Below are 16,971 nucleotides of genomic sequence, written 5' to 3'. Positions count from 1 at the left end.
GTCACTGGCAATCTGTTAGGGACAACTCTCAGGCAGGCATGAGCTCAAGTCCTGAAATGTGTTGTCACTTACGCTTTCTGAGGAAGAAGAGAAGATAAATGTAGCTGAGAGGAATCATTGCTGTACACGCTAAACACCTCCGTTGGTATTTTTTTAGACGGAAGCTGTAGGCTTTTTACCCCTAACCTGCTTAAAGTACTGTTCTCCTGAAATACATGGGTGTGCCACCTGTGAAGATTACACAGAGCACATTCACATTCCTCATTTGGTTTACTGGCTTCTGCCTTAAGCTGTTATTGGGAAAAGCATTGTTAAAAAGAGAAGAAAATTGGATGAGATATGTCATCTCACTGATACTAGGCCTGTTGCCAGCACAGGAGAAGGCGTTGTGCTACAGCTCTGGTACTAGACGGCTTCTAGTGTATGGAAATTCCTCTCATACATGATCTCCTCCCTTTCCACATTTTGGGAAATCTAAATGTGAACTCCACTTTCTTTTTTTTTTTCTTTCCAGTGCTCAGACAAGTCATGCTTGAGAACTCCTTCTCTAAAAAAGAGAGTGGTTGATATCAACTTGGAAGGGAAGAAGGACTCTGGAATGCTAAAATACATCAGGCACCAGGTACTGACTAGGCCATATGCTAGTTAGAGAGGCTGATACATAGATGTCAGGTTAGACTGCAATAAGAAGGAAAATGTATATGGATCTCCAAGCCCGTGTGAAGAACTGTTCCTGAATATCAATCAGTTCAGCCCTGCATGTTTTCCCCAGCTGAGTAATGCTAAATTTAAGCCTCTTAAGGTAACCCTGTCAAAGAATCCTTTAAACGTGTAGCTCCGTTAAATCACAGTCTGCATCTCTGGCTTCCCATAGCGATACATGCATCAAAACTGAGGATACAAAAAAATGAAAAGGAAAAAAAAAAAAATTTAAAAATCCACAAATATGTTTAAATACAACCTGTCAGTTTACAGCAATAGTTTTCTTTGTTCTTTCTTGTTCAGTGTTCCTGAAGAAGCAACAGGCTCTTCACAGGCCCGTTCTTGGCAGTCTGTGAGATTTTCATGGATCTGTATCACTGTTTGTGCACCACCTTGGGAGAGTTTGGCTTTCCTTTTGTCCTCTTTATCAGTGTTTTGGTGACATGAGTGACTAGCAAAAGACTCAAGGAACTAACTTGCAAACGCTGCTCTTTCAGTGTAGGCTGAAAGCAACGTTCTTCTATGGAGCATTATCTGAAATGGCTGAAACTAGAAGTTATCAGTGGGTAATCTGCAGACCAAAACTAGGGTAAAATTACTGAGTGTGTTGTTCACTGTGGATAGTTTGCACAGCTCAGCTGTAAGGCATGGCTTGGTTTTTTGCAGGTAATGAGCCTCTCCCCTGCACCTTTGTCACTGCTAATCAAGGCAGCTCCTATCCTCACAGAAGAGATGTATGGGGACATCCAGCCAGCAGCGTGGGAGCTCCTGCTCAGTGTGGATGAGCACATGGCTGGAGCAGCAGGTAAGAGAACAAAACCACTTAGTATGGCTACCCTGGCTGCACAACTCACAGTAGATCACAGGGCTTTGCAAGACAGCTTTGTAGTGGAGGAGTCTGAATGCCACCAAGGGTTTCTTGGGGGCTGTTTGATTTTCATAGACCTTCATGTGTTTTTGTGGTCTGTGCAAAAGAGGTGGTCAGAAGGATCAGGAAGGCAATTTCTCAGACTCTGGTTGTGATGGATGATTAGAGAGCATCAAAATTAATATTTGTGTTTAGCTGAGTTTCTAGGCAGAGGAAATACAGTGATTTAATCTGTCCAAAGTTTACTGAAGTATTTTGTACGTTGCCTCATGGAAATTGTTAGTACCAGTTGAGAGCTGATATAAAAACTGAGAAGGGGTATGAGAGTGGAACTGTCATAGCTCCTCTGTTGTGCTGAAAGGAAAATTCTCATGTTGCATGGAGACCGCAGCATTGCTCAGTAAGTAGTCTTATGATATGGTATTTACCTAAATTTTCTGTTTCCACTTGGTATTAAATTGTGCAGATGACGTTTGCTGATGACACATAGTTGAGATGCATCTTTAAGACAGAAGAAGAATAGAACATCATATACCTGTGAGAGTATTACCTTGAAAAAGAAATTCCAGACATGGGATGAAATTTATTACTACAAAGTGTAAGATTATGCCCTTGCAAACTAATAAGAAGAATTTTTCTGTTATGAGCTTGGATCTTCTCCCACGGAACTGATATAGGTTCAGGGTATATCACTTGGCCAGAAGATGACTGTCTTAACGAGCAGAATTCAGCTGTGGAAACAATAAACACAGTCAGGATGTGTGAGAAGAGGTATTTCATTAGAGATTCAAAGTATTAATGCTGTTGTAAAGCACATTGTACAATTACCTAGAACACAGCACTTCCATGCACAATTCTGGTCACTGAAGAAAGAGACATTTACATGGGATAGGTACAATAAAAGACTGTTAGGACAGGAGGAAGAATGAAGAGCCTATATGATGAGGATATCTATTTAATGGATTCAGATGAAGACTGAGAGGGGATACTGTTGCTCTCCATAAATACAGCAGACCAGGCAAGGAGGAAGAATTATTTAAGCCATGGTAGCATAAAGATGAGTATGAACTTCTTATGACCTCTTTCATCTGGAAAATAGAAGATTTCTAACCACCAGAAAAGAGAGCAAATGCACTTAGGTTTAAGAGTTTGTGAAAGGGGTTAGATGATGTGACTCAGGAGGTCCTTTCTAGTCTTACTGTCCTGTCCAAACACTCATAGCCAGTGTGTGCTAATGCCAGATGTTCAGAAATAATGAGCCACAACCCTAGAAACTGTGAACATCCCTCACACACAATACATAGATTGCTTAAATAAAGCATAAATTAAAGCAATCAAATTTGTTTCTAAGCCGATCTCCCACAGCTTTCAAATTCTACCTTTCTCCTCCCCCAGCACCCAAGGAAATGGCTTAAAGATTGCCATCTTCCCCAGATTTGCGCGCCTAAGGGAGCCATCACAGGTGTTCTTACACTGAAGATTAAATTACAGGCGTTTTTATCAAAATCTGCTAACAATGCAAGAGTTTTGAAGTGCTCCTCAGACATCACTCTCCTTTCATCACACTTCAATCTAGTTTACCAGTCCTTCATTTTCCACAGCTGGCAATGAATTCTGCCCTGAAGTCCATTGTTTGACTCCACATCCCATGTTCATCATGCTTCTCTCACTTCCCATCTGCTCCACCAGTGCACAGTGCACTTCTTCAGCCCACAGGTCTTCTTTGTGCTCTCCCCTTCACCTTTGCCTTTCCCAGGCCAAATGTGCAGACAGGAAGAGAAAGGAGCAAAATAAAGAAGAGAAATAAGCTGCCTGAAACTGCACTCCTTTCTCCCCTTCAAGTCCCTTTCTGGGGGAATAATTTTGGACACTTTCTCTCTTATCAAAAACTTACCGTGGCGCACAGGGAAGGGAACAAAACTTTGCTGCTCTTCCTGAGGAGTGTTAGCTGGCTGCTCCTCCAAAGCAGCCTCTGAGATACATTTTCCTCCTTCTCCCCTTCCTGAAGGGAGGATTAAAATCCATTTGAGGGTCTGTAGTAGCTTTTTTAGTAGCGAGTGATTTCAGCCCAAGCATAAATTACATTCATCAAGGTCAAAACCTGAAAACTCATAATGTTGCTATCCTCAATCTGGATAAAAAGAACTCCTGTGTTAGTGTACAACAGCACCATCTACTGACCCCTTCCAAGGCTGTATTTCTTTTTTCGGTTACTTCAGTATGAGCTCACACTTTTAAATCAGTCCTACTAAGACTTGACATAGTTATATTGAAAAGACCAAAGAGCAGAAAGTTCTCTCAGCTGGTGAAACAAGAAGGTCCCTACAGATTTGAAGCAGGACTTTGGAGCAGGAACAGGAGCCTTCGCAGTGCAAGACAGGACCTAGGCAGTCAAGGAGCAGCCTTGTTTTTCTGCAATGTTCAGACTGCCTCCCATCAGCACAGCTCTCATGCCTGGCACCTTCTGAATAAGTGTTGAGGCAAACACGATGGCAAATGCTGTCTTTCTACTCTGGAGGAACAGCCACCAAATCTAGAGAAATTGTCTCCAGTGATCTGTGGTGAGCTACTGGTCAAAGAAGCCACGGACTCTCTGACACCCACTGAACTCCCACAGCACCACTGTTCCCTCTGCTTTTGTTTCCTGCTCAGTGCCCCTCAGACACCCATCTAAATTAATTGGCCTCCATCAGTCTGGAGTTTGACTATGTCTGTTTATATTCAGATGTACTCCATTGAAACAACTATGGGCCGGCTCAGCTTCTATTGTGCTTTTTTTCATTGTGATCTGGTCCTTTGTCTCGCAGTTCATAGCAACTCTGTTTTCTCTTGGAGGCAGTTTGTGATCATTGCATGGTGCCCATTTAACTAAGAACATTTCTTTTTGGTTTTATCCATGAAAATAGACAGGTGAGACCTCTACTGGGGCACTGCCTCATGCTCTGGGGGGAAGGCAGAGCTTCTGTTAAACCAGCCTTTATTAATCATCACAGAAATCACTAGGAAGTGGAATCTTTGAAAGCCAAACTCAATTAGTCCTGTTGCTTCAAGAGATGCTTCTTATTTTAAACTAATCATGACTAACATTTTTAGTGAGAAGAGCAAAGCTGTATTTTATTTTAAAAGCAGGTTTCCAGAAGCTTTTACAAGCTTCACACGGAACGCTGTGTGGCTCCAAAAGGTGGAATCACACATGCTTGGTTTCATGAAGCAATACAATTTTCACTAGGCCTGGTAGACTGCTGATCTCATTTCTGGAGCCAAGATTTGGGGTTTTTTTGGTGGGGATTTGTACAGCTGCTGTTTTTCTCTGCCAGATAAACACATTATTAAGGAAAACAGATGATCAGATGTTCTCTCCCTGCAGCTGCCATGTTCCTGCTGTGTGCTGTGAAAGTGCCAGAGGCCGTTTCTGACATGCTGATGTCCGAATTTCATCACCCAGAGACAGTGCAAAGACTGAATGCCATTCTCAAATTTCACACGCTTTGGAGGTTTAGGTATCAAGTCTGGCCAAGGATGGAGGAGGGAGCACAGCAGATCTTTAAGGTAGATAGGACACATGAAACACAATGTTGCCCTTTACAGCTTGCCTTGTGGGATAGATGCCTAATGACATGCTGCCATGAAATTGCCTGAAAATCTGTTTAGAGAAAAAAATGGTTGTGTAATTCACACTGGTGGGGGAGGTGATGTGTAGAACTCCTGTATAAAATGGGGAGAGTATAACAGGGACACAGGTCAAGGAAAACATCAGAGAAAGAAAGAAATGTGTCATACATGCTGTTACAGTGTAGTGAGATACGGAGTTGGGAAAAATTTGCAGAGGTAATTAATGTCTTGGGTACTTGTGCTCATGTTTAATTAGCAGTACTGACATTAATAATAGTCTGCTGTAACAAAATGTCTTTCATGTTTTTGTTTAGATCCCTCCTCCAAGTATAAACTTCACTCTGCCTTCTCCTGTCCTGGGGATGCCATCTGTGCCAATGTTTGACCCCCCCTGGGTCCCTCAGTGCAGCGGGAGTGTGCAAGATCCTATAAATGAAGATCAGTCGGTAAGCAGACATCGTGTCAGTAAGCACTGTTTTTTCTCTACAGCAGCATGGGGGAAGTTAAGCCAAAAGATGTGGACTAAACTCTGAGTTTTCTTGTCTTCCTCAGCTGGGAAAAATCTAGTACACAGTCCGTGTAGGGTACACAGAATTTTCTACATGGGCATAAGGCTTTTCTGTTTGTTCACTGAGGTACTGTACTGCATATCATATCCATGTGAGAAACAGTAACTCAGATCTTAGGAGCACACAGCTGTTCTCTCTCCCAGAGAAGATTAGTTCACTTGAACTGCCTGACAGACCATTTTCTCTGCACTGGTTCATGTGGTGTCTCTTGGGAGAAGTCTGCACCAAGGCTTATTGTAGACATAGCTCCAAGAGAAGTCTCCTGGTGAATCTCTGTTCAGCTAGCACTAGTCTGATTTGTATTTAGAAACTGAGTTGCTGAATGTCACTGAGATCTCTGGCAGAAAATGCAGGATGTGTGCATCTTAACTAAAAGCTTCAGGCTATGTTTCTTCTCTTTTCTTTCTGACAGAAGTCATTTTCAGCCAGAGCTGTGTCGCGTTCCCATCAGCGAGCGGAGCACATCCTGAAGAACCTGCAGCAGGAGGAAGAGAAGAAACGCCTGGGCCGGGAAGCCAGTCTCATCACTGCCATCCCCATCACTCAGGAGGCCTGCTATGAGCCAACCTGCACACCAAGCTCAGAGCAGGAAGAAGAAGGTGTGCTCCAGGGCCAGGAACTGCATTCCAGGAACCTGAGAGCACCTGCCACCAACATAGAGCACTGCTTAGGGGTGTGATGTCCAGGAACATTGATTGTTAGTGTTAGGAAAGTCACAACCACATTCATTTGTTGAAGAGTCCAGGTCATTGAGAAAAAGTGTAATTAAAAATTAGTGCCAGAAAAACACAAAACCTTGGATGTATTGAGTGCTTACTGTGTGACCTGAAGCCCCTTACCCCTCTCCCACCAACTTCAGTTGAACTTGCCAGCATTTAACATCGCAAAGCTCCCAGCATCTTGCAGGATTTAACACAATGAGAATATGCATGAGAATATGTGACACTAGGAATGAAATTTGTCTTTCCTAACTTTAACCCTTTAATAATTAAAGAGTGGGAGGAATCACCCTTTGGCAGTATCTGTCTTAAGACACATAGCTTAGGATAGGCTGAATTGCCCCTGGAGTTTTCTACCTTTATGGTGACTAGTGGGGGAGCCTAGATGACCAGCTCAACCTCAGTACCAGTCTTGCAGACAGCCAAAGTTACATGACATGAGTCATGAAAAACTTAATCTTTGGCTGAGGATTTTCTTTGGTCCAGGCTAACAGAGCACAAAGATTTCATTAAAGGCATTCCAAGGTATGTGCCATTAGGTGAGTACAGTGATGTTCAGATCTAAACATACATTGGGAAATATGTGGGCAGAAATCCCAATTCTTAGGAAAAACTAAGCGCTAGCAACCATGATGGTTAACAGGATGTAGATGAAAAGAAGTATAGAGCCGACTCAGTTACAACGTGACTCACCAAAGCACTGAACACACTTATGGAACAATGCTCTGCTGATTCCCAAAGCATGAGCAAATTACCTATCTGACTGATCTTTATAGATTTTAAAATGTGCCTTTTGAGTGTTACCTGACTTGAATATTCAATGTTCCAATTTGGTTGTAAGGCTGTCCTTCAGAAAGTTCCCTAAAGTCTGTCAGTTGGATCTGGATTGACATTTCCCGTTCTCTTTGTCAGTAGAAGAAGTTGCCAACCTGGCCTCCCGCCGTCTCTCTGTGAGTCCTTCCTGCACCTCCAGTACATCTCATAGGAACTATTCTTTCCGCCGTGGCTCTGTCTGGTCAGTGCGGTCAGCAGTCAGTGCAGAAGGTGGGTTGACTTCACTTTGGAGTATCCTTTCCTAGAATTTCATTCACTGGAAGCCTTTCCTGTTCACCCATAAAGCTGGTGGCATTTCCTTTTGCTGAATGTATTCCCAACCTTGAGCCACTTTAAAATAAATTACTGCCCTGCATTATTTTATTCACCCCTGCTGTCACAATGTCTTCCCCTTACCTCTTATGTTTCATTTAGAAAGTAGTGCTATGGAGAGCACTCTAGCTGAAAAATGGTAATGAAATGGGATTTCATCAAAAAGAAAATGGGGTCCCTACAAGAAAAGAAATGTAAATTGAAAAAATATATATTTACAATGAAAATTCTTGATCAAGAAGTTGGCTGGAGGCTGTGTTTCTTCTTGGAGATAGCAGTAAACCTGCCGTGCTTGCACAGTGATCAGACAGCCTATCATTTTGTTCTGTGTGTACAGCACCTAACATAAATGTTCATCTAACCTGCCTGGATAATACCACATCTTATTCACTAACACTCACCTTCTACTTTTCTTACTGCTCCAGATGAAGAACACACTACAGAGCATACTCCAAACCATCATGTGCCACAACCACCTCAAGCCGTGTTTCCAGCATGCATCTGTGCAGCAGTGCTCCCCATTGTCCATTTGATGGAAGATGGAGAAGTCCGGGAGGATGGAGTAGCTGGTACTGACCTAGATTAAACTTCAAGGGATTCTTGCTCAAGGATGGCAGAAGCTGCCAGCACTTTGAACAATGGCTTATATTTATTAGGTGCCATAACTAAAGTGGAAAAGAGGTGTAACACAACCTTGTTATTAGCTCACAGTTCATGTTTCGTAGAAGTATTATGTGCTATATATTGTTATGAGTGTATATGTTCGTTAAAAAGTTAATGAATAATCTATTAAATCCTCACAAAGTATTTGAAAGTAGATTCACAACAGAAATGTTACTTTGTAGGGTTTTTCCTTTTTTCCTCCATGATTTGTGTTTGGTTTTGAGGGTTTTTTGCTCTTTCGGGGCCCCAAAAAAGCCCCCAATTCAAGAAAGATATTGAGAAGCTCAAAAGGGTCTAGTGGGGGGATACTGGGATGGTAAGAGGCCTAAAACAGGTGTTCTGTGAGGAGTGATTGCAGAAGCTGGGCTTGTTTGGTGTGATGAAAAGGAAACAAAGACTTAGACGAACTCTAACTTAGACGTTACAACTTGGGATGTTCAGGTTAGAAATTTGAAAGGAACTTCATAATCAGGAGCATATTGCAATTTCCGTTGATCCTCCATCCATAGCGGTTATCAAGCCTTGGCTAGTAAAAACCATGGTTGACAAAATCTGGTGTAGATGACAGTCCTGCTCCAAGCGAGACTTGGACTAGAGACCTCCAGAGGTCTATTCCCACCAACATTTCTTTGATCCTATGACAAATGGAAAGCCACCTATACACAGCTGGAACATTCTGGTTATGGTCTGTGATGTATTTCTAAAGTAATAACGCATTTTTCTGTATTTGTTTCTCTAAAATATTTATAGATGGTGGACTGTTGCCCTTCCTTCCTTTCTCATCACTCATCATGTCAGCTGATTGCACATTTAACTTTCTGTTACGTTTTGTATTCAGTTTTGGGTAGATGCAGTCAGCCACCTAAATAATGTATGTGTCATTTTGTGATCAGGAACTGAGTACTGAAAACAAAATAATGAGTAGTTGTTAATTTTCACAGGATTGCAATTAATTACACTTTGGGGAGCTGATCATCAACACAATTCCCTGCTGACTATCTAATACTGTTCACCAATACCAGATAAAATCACTCAATGAATCACTGTGAAATTGAACTTCTATGCATGAAGAAAAAAGTACATGAATTTATGTTTTTTAATTGCCAGATTTGTTCATCTGGAGTTGTGAATCCAAATAGTTATTTCTTTATTATTCCTCTGACTACAGTGGTGAAGTGCTTACTGTCGTATCACCAGTAGTTGGGAAGGTTCAAATATTAGACTTGTTATTATTGCTTGACATGACTGCACTGGTGACCAGGAATCCTAGTGCATCAAAGAGGCTCCTGTGTGTTGCAGTACAAAACATGACAATTGTGGTAGAAGGTTAGGAATGTTTGCGTTTAATTGTACCAGTTCAAGGCTTTTCCAAGGGAGACGGTTCTGACCTTGTTTTCTTTCTCTTTTACAGTAAGTGCTGTTGCTCAGCAGGTCCTGTGGAACTGCTTAATTGAAGACCCCTCTACAGTTCTGCGCCATTTCCTTGAGAAGCTCACAATCAGCAACCGACAGGTAAACTCTTCCTCTCCCCAGCGGGTGTATGTATTGCTTAGAGCAGGGGAGCACATCTGCAAGCAGAATCACTCTGTGGGCGTCAGTGGAGAATAACATTTGCTATTATAATGTAGCTCAAAGTCTTTTAAGCCATATCAACAGTTGGCTTCAATCTTTATTCACTAATGTAAATGGGACAAAGCTGATTTACCACCACTAAGGACCTGACTTGGTCTAACTGACTTTGAATAGCTGCTTAGTGAAGCACAACCCTTTCTATCTAACATAGGCAACATTGCCTCCACCCATGCCACTCTGTTCAGCTTTCTCTGAAAGATGCGGTGGCCTTGTCTCTCCCTGGCTTATTAGACTGCTTTCTGGTGCCATGGCTAAGCTTTATGGAAGAAAGGCATACCAGTTCTGACTGGATGAAAAGCAGTGAGACTCTCCATACCACTTTCTTAACTGCACACTTGGTGTATGATGTCAATAATATCACTGTCCTCATCTTCCAAGCTACCACGTAAGAACTGACTACAGAATGAATATTAAACCTTGAGAAAGGCCAGGAAAGGCTGCTTTTCAGTTCCTTGAGTAATCAGGTCTCAGTGGCCTCACTATTCCTGAGACTTCTCAGCCATAGTCCCCAAAGCTTCTATTTAAGTTCAGAGGGTCACTTCTGTTTGTTAAGTATCTTTGAGTAGGAAGCTATACGCTGTCCAGCCTCAGAGGCCTCTGAGCTATCATAGTCTTCTGTTTTACCATCTCTTCATAGGCCTACTACAGCCATGAGTACAGAACACAGAGAACAGGTGTATTTCCTTGGAAGTTTTCAGCAGATGTATCATTGGCATGGGTTGTCCTATGCATATACATGCCCATAACACTACCTTAAATCTGCTGTGGGTTAAGAGGATGAGGGCCATAGAAGAAACTTATGATACAGTCTGTCTGTCCTTAGCTGACAGTGAGATTCCTTCCCCTCTACACCCCCTTCCCACCATAAGAAATGTATTAGTCTACATTTAAAGCAGGCAGCCTCTAAAGGAAGAAAAGTTAGATTCTGCCCGCACCTCCTACCCAGCAGCCACAGCTATTCAGTTGAGCTGAACTAGATTTCACAGATCATCTAGGTAGTCATTTGTAGTGATAAGCAACATAGAGAACATCACCGGGAGAAGAGTGCAGAATCAGGATGCTACAGTCAGTACAAATTGCAATAGGAGGTATTGGCCTCTCTGAGATAAAAAAGAAAGACATTGACCTGGGTGCTGTGCCCTGGGCCTTATTTTGGTAAATGTGGGAGCAGTCATGAAGATGATCAGAGGGCTGGAGCACCTCTCCGATGAAGACAGGCTGAGAGAGTTGGGGATGTTCAGCCTGGAGAAGAGAAGGCTCCGGGGAGACCTTGTAGCAGCCTTCCAGTACCTAAAGGGGGCCTACAAGAAAGCTGGAGAGGGACTTTCTACAAGGGCATATAATGATGGGACAAGGGGTAATGGCTTTAAACTGAAAGAAGGTAGATTCAGATGAGATGTAAGGAAGAAGTTCTTCACTGTGAGGGTGGTGAGGCACTGGAACAGGTTGCCCAGAGAGATTGTGGATGCCCCCTCCCTGGAAGTGTTCAAGGCCAGGCTGGATGGGGCTTTGAGCACCCTGATCTAGTGGAAGGTGTCCCTGCCCATGGCAGGGGAGTTGGAACTAGATGATCTTTAAGGTCCCTTCCAACCCAAACCATTCTACGATTCTGTAATATAGTTCTTCATGCACCGAGAGACAGAGCTGAACAAGGGAGTATGGAAAAATGGGAAGAAACAAAGGCAGAGAGGACAAAAGGGAGAAATACATTCTCCATTTTGTGATGGAAAGAAAAAACATTTGCTCTTCTTCCAGGATGAGCTGATGTATATGTTAAGGAAGCTTTTGCTGAACATCGGAGACTTCCCTGCCCAGACATCTCATATCCTCTTTAACTACTTGGTGAGTAGTTTGTGGGTCCACTGTCCAGCCCAGAATCTCACCTCTGCCTGCATGTGTCCTAAAAAGTTAACGCCACAACCTGCAAGGAAATAAATGCTCTTAACTTTTCCTATATAGCTCATATCTGCTTCTGGTTGTGGTTGCAAGTCACCAGGCTTACACCAGCCTTTCAGTCCTTCTAGGGAGAGGAAAAGGAACCTTTAGCTTTTTATTAAACCCCTAAGCAACCTGTCATGGATTTCTGAATTGAACCACGGACAATGAGTTGTAGACCAATAGAAGGATCCCAGTGCCAGAAACCTTTAATTATTTTACTTTATTTTGATTCAGAAAGTGCTTTGCTCTTGGACAGTCCTATTGGAGCAAACCTAGCAGCTTCTTTCAAGATTGTGGAAAATGCATTTTCTGCAGTTAGGAGATGAAACAGACAAGATATCTGCTGCTCCAGGAGCCCTCTGTTGTTTGTGAGTTGTCTATGTGGCAACACACCAGAGCAGAAGGCATAGGAAGTCTCTTACTGCAGAGGTTCTCCCTTTTCCTCATCTACAATGGCTTTTAAGGCTGGGCTGCAACAGTACTTTTTGCCCCCAATCCTCATCCTCTCTAGAAAAAGGAAGAATAGTACAGGCAGGTTGTTCTGTAGTATGTATAAACTTTCAGGATGTCAGATTAATGAGTTTATCCCTCTGAGTGAAGAAAGGTGGAAGAACAATTTTCTTGTTCTGTGTTTATACAGTGCTCTGCACAGTTAAAAGAGTGTGTATAACCTGATATTCCTCTCACTTATTACCTGCAGGTAGGACTGATCATGTATTTTGTACGCACTCCATGTGAGTGGGGCATGGATGCCATTTCTGCCACACTTACCTTCCTTTGGGAAGTGGTGGGTTATGTAGAAGGACTCTTCTTCAAGGATCTCAAACAGACTATGAAGAAGGAACAATGTGAAGTGAAGCTGCTGGTGACTGCCTCAATGCCAGGTATAAGAAATGAGTCTTTAAGTCTCCTTCACTTCCAAGTTCATGACCCACTCTACCAAAAAGGAGATCCATCAGAACTGGATCGGAAAAAGACCTGCTACAAATAGCTGCATATTCTATGTCGGTTTTCCTTGAGTTGAGGATTCAGTCAGTAAATTCCACCTCTAATTCCCTGAGATTCAGAAAGCCACTTTAAGAGCTCTAAAAGAAGCAAACAAGAAGTGAATTAGAAGAATCTTTTCAACCCAGAGCTTTGTGTCAGTTGGGCTGTGAAAGGCTGGCAGGATGATCATTGTAAGACTGTACCATTCAGACTCAGTTTCATTTGATGCAACCTCTCATTTAAGTCTTGAGAGAGCCCAAGAAGAGCATGCTGTGAGCCTAGCCCGTCACAAGTCAGGCAAGAGATATCTTGCTGAAAAACAGATTTGACCTTTTAGGTTTGTTCCTTCCTCAAAGTGACAGTTGCTGCTAAAGCCAGCTCATCCTTTAGGAACAGATCAATTTCTCATTAACTGTGGAAGTGTGAGACTATGCTAACACTACATAATGGATTCCAGACAGGACTGGCATTGTCTGTCTGCCCAGGAATGAATTTTAAATATCACTTTTCCTCCATGGGCAGTCTTTTGAAATTGAGTTAAAGAGGCCAGGGAGAATGCAACTGCTTTTCTTCTTTTAGGCACAAAAACCCTTGTCGTGCATGGACAGAATGAGTGTGACATCCCAACTCAGTTACCAGTGCATGAGGACACACAGTTTGAGGCTCTTCTGAAGGTAGGAGTGAATTTTGAACTGGACAAACTGCTTAATAGTACTTTTACCTGCCATACCTGTATGCCACCAATACATTCTGCCTGATCATCCTGTTTCAGTGTTGGGGAGGGAAGTTTTGCTGACAGGCATTTCTGACTCCCTGTGAGGAGAGCTTGGTTGCAAGAAACAGGATCCCATCTTAAAGGATAATAGAAATGCCCTGACCTCACAGACAGCCAAAACCCTACAAATGCAACTACATTTAAAGACACTGCAGCTTGTTGGGTATTTGCTTTATACTGTCCTTTGGATAAATACATAAATCATTTAAATGTTTGGTTTTACCAACACTAAAGACTAAACAGAATGATCAAGATCAGAGTGGAAATGCTGGTTCAGTAGCCACGATGATATCTTAGGATCTAGGAGATGTGAGGTCAGTTCCCCCTTCTGCCAAAGATTTCCTGGGTGTTCTTAACTGAGCCACATAGGAAACAGATTTGTAAAAGCCTTCAGTTTATCCAACTATGTTAAATTTTAATGGGAATCACACATTTCAGTGCCTTGAAGGATTGGAACTTTAGTGTCTCTGTACATCACCTATCCCTAAAGCTTGATAAATACATAGTATGGACATGGAAGCTGCAATACCCATGTGGCTCATATAGCCAGACAAATATGTGCAATATGAAGGCATCGAAATAAGTAACATCAGTCTTCAGGACTGTGATATCAGCATGCCTTGATTATCACAAATATATTCATGTACTTTATGATTAAAAAAAGCAATTAAGAATTAATGCCAGAACAGTGTACCAGCCTGACTGAGGCATGCAGGTTTGTGCCTTTATACAATATTAGCTGGATATTCTTCTTTTGGATGTTGTGGTCTTTGTACAAGACAGCTAATAAGTAACAGGATGTTTTTCTTTCTTCCTTTTCAGGAGTGTTTGGAGTTTTTTAACATACCTGAAACACAGTCTTCTCATTACTTTTTAATGGATAAGCGATGGAATCTTATTCATTACAACAAGGCAAGTCCAGATGACTTTGTTCTTTCCATCTTGTCCTTTTTTAAACATCAGGGTTATCTAAAGGAGAACAAGCAGCCCATAAATAGACAGAATTCTGTCCTGTGGGCACCACATCTTGGGTGTTTAGTTGCGTGTGGTGAAAGATTGGAGTTTGACAGAAGAGGGAAGAGGTGGAAGCGGAGTCCCTTGCTCTTAAGTCATTAATGTCTAGCTTTCTTAGAAAAGAGCAAATTTTTTTTTTCTGTTTATGCTCTTCCATGATGCCTGTCACTGTCTGAAAGCCCCTACCCAAAAGCTTCAGAAAGGGCTAAAGGGCCTTTTATTCAGTTCTGTTGAGTGATGCTGTTACAATTACATTTGTTTAAAATACACTTGTTTCCTTTCCTGGCAGACCTATGTCCGTGACATTTATCCTTTCCGGAGGTCAGTTTCTCCCCAGCTCAACCTGGTGCAGATGCATCCAGAAAAGGGTCAAGAGCTCATTCAGAAGCAGGTATCTTACTGTCACCAAACACCTCTGTCCAGAAACAAACCCTGTAAATAAACCTTTCTTTGCCCTTTAAAGGCCTTCAGTCATGCTGCACGCAGATACAGTTCTTTGCTGGAGAAGTAGCAATTGGCATGAAATCTGCCCTGGTGCCGTTGGACAGGTGTATAGTATTTTAAGAAGAGTCAAAGAATGCAATGTGAATTCCCTCCCGCTCTCTCCAGCCAGCTTCTTTTAGGCGGATCATTTTGCATTCTCCTGCACTTGGCCAGAAGAGCTTCAGTTGCCTCAGCTTCAAAAGTTGCTTATTCTTCTTTAACATGACTTCTGGCTGCGGAGCAAGAATTATCTGTTCTACCTTCCTCTCTGTCCTCTCACTGTAGAGAATGTTACCTGCCTCTCTTCCTTATCCTGCTCTCAGATGCTAGTCTTTTACCATAGCTACTCCCAGAGGCATTGTTTCCTCAGAGGAGTATCTGCCCTCAGAAGAGCACTGTCCTCCCTATCTTCCAACCTCATGACCTGATAATCTGTCCCATCCTGCTAATGTTCTGCAGCACCCAGGAGCTCTCCCTTAAGAACTAAACCCTAACTAAAGTGGCAGGGCAGTGCCTTTAATGTGCTGCAAACCCCTACAAGTATCATTTCTTTAGACAGTAAGACAATGGTATTGAGGTCACTCTACCTGTAGAAGCTGCATGCTCTGTTTTCCACAAAAGCAAAGTTGTCTCAGTAGCACAGAGTTGAGTGTTTAGGGAAAAGTTGCTCTAGCTGTATCTGCAAAGGATGATAATAAGCAGGAAATAAAAAAAGGGGGGGGGGGGGGGATGTTAAACAGTATGAGTTTGGTATTAACAGTTGTATTATTCTAGCCAAAAGCCAGCTACTGTAGTTGTGCCCCTAGCAAAGTGAGTGCAGGGGCAGGAAAATAGCATCAGGAATGGTTATAAAAAGCAGATATAAAGCTGCTTAAGAGGTACTAGCAGCTAAAATAATGGAGAATATAGTTAATGCCGTCTCATATGTGTACGGTACAGAATAGGGAAATATTTCATGTGCTGCATCTGTCAGTAGAAAGTCTATAAAAATCTGAAATTACTTGGGATCATTTTGGTTGCTTTTCTGACAGAAATTATTCTTACTCTGGTTCTAGGAGATGTGTCCCATATATCAAATAAATTAGTTTGATATGCCCTACATGACCAAAAAGATTAAAATGGCCTGTCCAGTTTTGTCAGGGCATTATTTTGCATTCCACATTTTTCTATTAAAGTACTTAGAGGCCAAAATATTTCTAAGGTAAAACTTAAATCAAGCATCTACCAGCACCTCTGTAGTCATGCAAGAAGTTGCTGGACAACATCAGCTTCAGCAAAGAAAACAGCACTGTAGTGTCTACCCACAGAGCAGCAATCCATGGAAAAGTACTTTCTTTACTGTTGATTGATTGAGCACCCAGTTCTAAGCTGAGTGCACTTCAGAGCAAGGTCATAGCAACTGCAGGACGTGGGAAGCTGAGCTTTGTCACATGTTAAGCTGCATGCTTCAAGATTTGGCTTCATCCCAGTAGCTAAGAGCTGTCTCAAAACTGCTTCCAAAGACAGTTGCTTCTACTACTGTATTGGGTTTGCGTGGCAAGGTTTTGGTAGCGGGGGGGGCTATAGGGGTGGCTTCTGTGAGAAGCTGCTAGAAGCTTCCCCTATGTCCGATAAAGTTAATGCTAGCGGGTTCCAAGACGGACCCGCCGCTGGCCAAGGCCGAGCCCATCAGCAACAGTGGTAGCGCCTCTGGGATAACATATTTAAGAAAGGGAAAAGAAGTTACAGGGGAGTTGCAGTTGCAGCCAGAGAGAGCGGAGTGAGAAGATGTGAGAGAAACAACTCCGCAGACACCAAGGTCAGTGAAGAAGGAGGGGGAGGAGGTGCTCCAGGCGCCGGAGCAGAGAGATTCCCCTGCAGCCC

General features: G+C 42.6%; 1 protein-coding gene across 3 annotated transcripts in view; it reads left to right on the top strand.

Moving 5' to 3' along the window:
- Positions 1-16,971, top strand: part of UNC80 (unc-80 homolog, NALCN channel complex subunit) — a 133,366-nt gene that overhangs the window by 73,636 nt on the left and 42,759 nt on the right. For all 3 annotated transcript variants that reach the window (XM_050900032.1, XM_050900030.1, XM_050900031.1), the window contains 13 exons: positions 515-622; positions 1,369-1,507; positions 4,938-5,119; positions 5,497-5,628; positions 6,164-6,350; positions 7,383-7,514; positions 8,042-8,185; positions 9,691-9,791; positions 11,667-11,753; positions 12,550-12,733; positions 13,416-13,510; positions 14,434-14,523; positions 14,915-15,016. In XM_050900032.1, the coding sequence (XP_050755989.1) occupies positions 515-622; positions 1,369-1,507; positions 4,938-5,119; positions 5,497-5,628; positions 6,164-6,350; positions 7,383-7,514; positions 8,042-8,185; positions 9,691-9,791; positions 11,667-11,753; positions 12,550-12,733; positions 13,416-13,510; positions 14,434-14,523; positions 14,915-15,016 (1,683 nt within the window). The remainder of the gene's footprint in view (positions 1-514; positions 623-1,368; positions 1,508-4,937; positions 5,120-5,496; positions 5,629-6,163; positions 6,351-7,382; positions 7,515-8,041; positions 8,186-9,690; positions 9,792-11,666; positions 11,754-12,549; positions 12,734-13,415; positions 13,511-14,433; positions 14,524-14,914; positions 15,017-16,971) is intronic.

This window comes from Gymnogyps californianus, chromosome 7 (assembly GCF_018139145.2).
Source record: "Gymnogyps californianus isolate 813 chromosome 7, ASM1813914v2, whole genome shotgun sequence".
Taxonomy (NCBI): Eukaryota; Metazoa; Chordata; class Aves; order Accipitriformes; family Cathartidae; genus Gymnogyps; species Gymnogyps californianus.
Note: the sequence above shows the minus strand (reverse complement) of the source record. Positions and strands in the feature narration are given on the sequence as shown.